The following is a 5,538-nucleotide window of genomic DNA, read 5'->3' as shown; positions in this document are numbered from 1 at the left end:
GGAGGTAAGTATAATACTCCCTCCGTCCCTAAATGTTTAACAACGTTGACTTTTTTATACATGTTTGACTATTCGTCTTATTCTAAAATTTTACATAATTGTTAATTATTTTTATATCATTTTATTTATTATTAAATATACTTTTATGCATATATATAGCTTTATATATTTTATAAAGAAATTGAATAAGACGAACAGTCAAACGCATATAAAAAATTCAATACTGTTAAACATTTAGAGATAGAGAGAGTAGACGAAGCCGTTCGATCCAAAGGTGGGGATTAGCTGGTTGGTGTGCGGATCAGGAGATCTGGACCGTTGGTTGGGGCCGGAACCCTTCCTTGAGAAGAGCCGCCATCACCCACAGCTTCACCGTGCATTCGCTGATCGCCGCTGCGTCATCCTCTGCTTCACTGGCTACCTATATCCATACATAAGTAACTAATCAACAGAGGTCAATGTTGTAAGTACTCTAGTTTTGTTTCAGGTTATAAAATATTCTGTTTTAATTCATTTATAAACTTTTATATATATATATATATATTAATATGAATATAAGAAAAGACAAACCATGTCATAACAAAAAATAGGGTAATAGTTGTTTTGTCCTTTAATTATTATGTCAGTTATAGTTTTTTGATTCGCGACCTTTGTAATATATGCTTGTATGGCTTCTTCTAAGTGAAAAGGTCATTGTTTGGTTTTTTTTAGTTAAAAAGTCAAATAGAATATTTGCAAACAAAAATAATTTATAAATAAAACTTTTATAAATATGTTCCTAGCGAAGTAAAAACTGAAAAAAAATTATGATGAAAAAAACCGAAAATCAATTTTAAATTTAAGTGAAAAATTCAAATTTTGACTTATAAATATAAGAAGAAGCGAAAAGATGTAGATGTAATATTTAAAAAAAATAGTGCTTAAAGAAACATCCCAAGACTGAGAGGATAGTTAAATGAAGTAACCGGTTAACTTGTGATGATTAATTGACGTGGCAGATGTGGTCAAGAGGATAATTACATTGGTTAGGTGAATTAGTGGTACGTGTGACACGTAGTCACCTATGATACGTACCTTGAAGGTGAGAGTTGACACGACGCGGTCCGGCGAGCAGCCGAGGGTGGAGCTCTCCACCTTGAAGCACGACAGCGACTCCACGGCGGCGCAGAGCGACGCCGCCGCCACGCTTCCTCCGCCGCCGCCCGGTACTGGCTCGCACTCCACCGTCACGAAGAACCGCCCCTCGCCGACCCGCGCCGCGCCGACGTGCGTCACCCTCGCGCCATGCGCCGTCGTCGTCGTCACGGCGGCGGGGGCGCCGTTGCTCTCGGCGTCGTCGTTGGCGCGCGCCGCCGCGCGCCCGCCGCGTGGTTGCCGCGGCTGCCGTCGAACGGCTGACGGCGACGTCGCGGCCGGGCGCGACTCGAGCACGGCGACCTCCTCCCTGAGCTTCCTGGCGTGCGCCTGCAGGTCCTTGACGTACACCACGGCGTCGGCGATGATCGACGCCTTGTCCATCTGCGACGGGATCGATCGCAATTCAAGCAATTGAGCTACTGATCGCACGCATGGCCATGGCGTCGTCGTCGTCGCCGTCGCCGTCGCCGTCGTTGCAAAAGCAGCAAGAGCGAGCACTGACCTTGGTGATGTTGGGGACGAGGGCTCGGAGCTCGTAGAGCTTCTCCTTCATGCGGACCCTCCTCTTCCGCTCCGACACGATCGTCTTGGACCGGTCCCGCCTCTTCCTCGTCGCCGAGTTCTCGCCGTCGTTGTCGCGGCAGGCGACCTCGCCGCCGCAAGGAGCGCTCACCTCACCCCCGCAGCTAGGCTGCTCCGGCGAGCCACCGCCCTCGCATTCCTGCCACACGCACAGCACCTGATCCTCAACGACGGCGGCGGCATTACCACCACCATCCTCGCCGCCGCCGACGCCGACGCCGAACAGCTCTCCGAGACGCATGAGCTCCTCCACCCAGTCGCCGCTGCCGGCGACGCCGACGTCGAAGAAGCCAGGGCTCATCGTGAGGTGCGCCGGCGGCGGCGGCGGCGGCGACGACAGTTGCAGCAGGTGGTGGTGTTCCATGGTTGCTGCAAAACTAGCTCGGTGATGGTGGATTGGTGCGCTGTTTTGGATATAATTAATTGTCAGCGGCTTAAGGAGCTAATTAAGCTTATCTTGGCCTCAAAGTGGTGAGCTTTTTATATAGAGTAAGCAGCTCTGCAAGTGTGTGCGTGTGTGGAAGGAATCTCGAATCTTTTTGTGTGTTTTTTGTGTGTGTAAGGCTGAAACATAAACTTCAGTAAAAAAAAGCCCAAACTTAACTCTAGTTTTAAGATTAAAAATTTAAATTTTAGATTATAAATATAAGTAGAAGAAAAAAGATATGGATTCTGATTGTTAGTAAGCCGTACGCGTGCAAAGGCACGGGGTTAGATACCTTAGGTCATTAGTGAACTGCAGCTTCATTTTTTTATATATATATTTATAAGCTAAAATTTAAAATTTTAATCTTAAATTTAGTGTATATTTTAGAATTTTTATTATAGTTTATTCTTTTAACCTTAGATTTTATATTGCTATAAACAATTCTATAAAAAGCCTTTTTTTTAATCGCCCCCTGACCTCTCTTCCTATGGAAGTCTAAAAATTCTTGCTCAAAATTATATTTTAGAATTTTTATTATAGTTTATTCTTTTAACCTTAGATTTTATATTGCTATAAACAATTCTATAAAAAGCCTTTTTTTTAATCGCCCCCTGACCTCTCTTCCTATGGAAGTCTAAAAATTCTTGCTCAAAATTAACTTGTCTCTACACGTACGGTCGTTCTTGAAATGCGTGTGGCAAGGTAAGTTAAGGCTTTGACTCTAACTAATTAATCGAAGTTTCAACATATTTCTAACAGAAACAAGATAATGCTTGCTGCCGGCCGGTGAAAGAAAAAAAAAGTTATATTGAGGCAAGGCACCATGAATTCCGCGAGGCCACGTTCCATTTTACTACTCTACCTACTTCCGTTCTAAGCTAAAAAAAGTTTCAATGTCTATATTCACCTAATGATTAGTGTAGGTTTGTATGTGTTCATTAACGTTTATATGAACCAACGTAAACCTAAAAAGTTTTATATCGTAAGGAGGAAGTAACTTCAAATGTAACGTAAAAAAGAAAGTGCTATATTATCATGACATGATACCCAAGCCAGCATTAAGAGTTTTTTTCTGAAAAAAAATCTATATAGAAGTTTCTTCATAATCATTTAAAATTTCAAAATTTGTAATTTGTAATACTCCATTGGATTCCATATTCGTATAGTTTTGGATAACATGAAGTTGAGCTTTTGAAACTTTAACTACCGATAACTTTTAAAGTATTACTACATCCGTTTCATAATATTTTAAGATGTTTGACTTTTTTATTGCTACGTTTGAGCATTTATCTTATTTAAAAATTTAGTACAAATATAAAAAATGACAAGTCGTGCTTAAAGCTTTTTTTTGATAATAAAGTAAGTAACAAATAGTCAAACATTACTAGCAAAAAGTCAAACATCTTATATTATGAAACGGATGGAGTAGTTCGAAGACAGTAGCTTAGCATGTGAAGATGAGTGTAACAAAATGCTTTAATTAAAGTAAAATTTATTTATTTTTTATATATTATAATAGATAATCAAAGTCAAAAATAGGTACTGATGACCGTGTTATTATCTAAAACAACACAAATTATCAAACTGAAGGAAGTTGTTACTTAATTATCATGCACCAACTACCTATTACCAAAAATGTTAAATGCCTGAGGAGTCATTTATACTGCAAGGTTAGGGTTTTTTTTTGTTTTGATGAATTTTGACCCATAGAAATAGAAAAAAAAATAGAAGAATATGAATAAATATGCACACCAAATATGTACGAATTTTTTCAAGATATTGAAGTAGATATGAAATTTAATTTGTTTTTTCTCTACAACATGCATGAAAGAAATTTTCTTTCGATTTTCCTATACTTCATTCCTTACAAATTAAATATAGCTCATAGGAATTAATACTTAAGAATTCAAATACTTTGTTTTTTCTCCAAACCGAACAAGCCCTATGTTTTATTGTAACTTTCACGGGACCATTGGGAAAATCTTTTGTAAAGCAGAAGCTATTTTGCTACTCCTACCTGGTCAATACTAAAGTGATAAAACCAATGACTTTATTGTAATTCCTGTAAAGCTGGAAGGGGGCTATGAATCATTTTTTCTTGATGAAGCTCCGGTGTCCATCTTTTGGCTTATTAGAAGAATAAGTGAAAACGGTATAATTGCAAACGAAAAATAATCTATGAATAAAATTTTTATATACGTGTTCTTAGCGATCTAAAATCCAAGGTTAGAAAAACCCAAAAATCAACTCCAAATTAAGGTTAAAAAATTAAAATTTTGTCTTATAAGCGTAAGTTTAAAGATGAGGGTGTCCACCTCTGCTGATGGACAATGGTATTGTGAATTCGTCATTCACTATTTAGATGCATTACAATTTTACAGTAGAAATGCATTGATGCTTGGAAACTCTTGCTAACCACAAATCTAAGCAAGAAAATTAGTTTCCAGTGCTACTAAAATGTAATATATTCAACGAAAATATTTGAATTTTGAATATAATTTTCATGCATACAGTCTAAACTATTTGAATATTGATGTTCAAAATTTGGAAATGTGATGTGAAACATGACATGCTCTTGTGACATGATGGAGTAGTTAACTATACATTGAATAGTCCTTTTGAGAAAACTATTGCATACATTTTGAATGGTGTTTTCTTTCTTCTCTTTTTGTGGAATTCAGATATTGTTAGTGTGTACTTAGGATTCTAGATGAAGAGCAGAAGTACATGATCAAATACTAGCACTCAAACTTATTTTATTCTCTCCTTTTATGGATCTTATTGTATTCACTTTTTCCTTGAAGGATCTGATTCAATAATTGACTGCTTATACTTTCACAGCTTGCTCTTATGTCCACATGATTGCTTAATTGTCAGTAATGATAGGACGGAAGGTACTTATTAGTTTATACACCCAAGTTGTATAACAAGTGGACTTTGCAGAAAGATAAATATTCCATATAAAAAACTAACATGGCAAAGGACTAGACCGTACGAATGCAGTTTAGGTTTGAGTTTATAATTTGCAGCAAACTTTCTATTCAGTGGGAATGGAAAATAACTTTAATGTCAAATGTGTCCTTGGTGAATTATATTGTAACCATGCTTGTATGACTAGTAAAATGGCACATTGCAATTTTATAGAATCATGTGTAGGTTCTTTAGCAAAACACACTTCAAATAGGGTGAGGATAAATCGAAAACTCCTTTCTTGATAATAAATCTAAAGCCCCTAAAAATCGTCCTCTTTGTAATTTACCATCCTAGTAGAATATATCGTGTACCTCTTTCCATACTATAGCCATCATATTTAGGCCGCGTTCGCTCGGCGGTATAAGTTAACTTACCTCTCTCGTTTTCCGCGTGTACGTTTCCCGAACTGCTAAACGGTG

General features: G+C 38.0%; 1 protein-coding gene across 1 annotated transcript; it reads right to left on the bottom strand.

The window, feature by feature from the left end:
- Nucleotides 1-301: 301 nt before the first annotated feature.
- LOC107304003 (transcription factor BHLH156-like) lies at nucleotides 302-2,083 on the bottom strand. Its single transcript, XM_040522932.1, has 3 exons — nucleotides 1,640-2,083; nucleotides 1,075-1,518; nucleotides 302-421 (listed from the first exon to the last, which is right to left on the bottom strand). The coding sequence occupies exons 1-3, from the start codon at nucleotides 2,081-2,083 to the stop codon at nucleotides 302-304; spliced, it is 1,008 nt and encodes a 335-aa protein (XP_040378866.1).
- Nucleotides 2,084-5,538: the final 3,455 nt, after the last annotated feature.

This window comes from Oryza brachyantha, chromosome 4, assembly GCF_000231095.2.
Source record: "Oryza brachyantha chromosome 4, ObraRS2, whole genome shotgun sequence".
Lineage (NCBI taxonomy): Eukaryota > Viridiplantae > Streptophyta > Magnoliopsida > Poales > Poaceae > Oryza > Oryza brachyantha.
The sequence above is the reverse complement of the archived record's forward strand: the minus strand, read 5'-3'. Positions and strand labels throughout refer to the sequence as shown.

Coding starts and splice junctions, on each gene's coding strand:
- LOC107304003 (XM_040522932.1), bottom strand. CDS start 2,083: ATGGAACACCACCACCTGCTGCAACTGTCGTCGCCGCCGCCGCCGCCG. Junction 1,519..1,639: donor TCGTCCCCAACATCACCAAG/GTCAGTGCTCGC, acceptor ATCCCGTCGCAG/ATGGACAAGGCGTCGATCAT. Junction 422..1,074: donor TGTCAACTCTCACCTTCAAG/GTACGTATCATA, acceptor GTATGGATATAG/GTAGCCAGTGAAGCAGAGGA.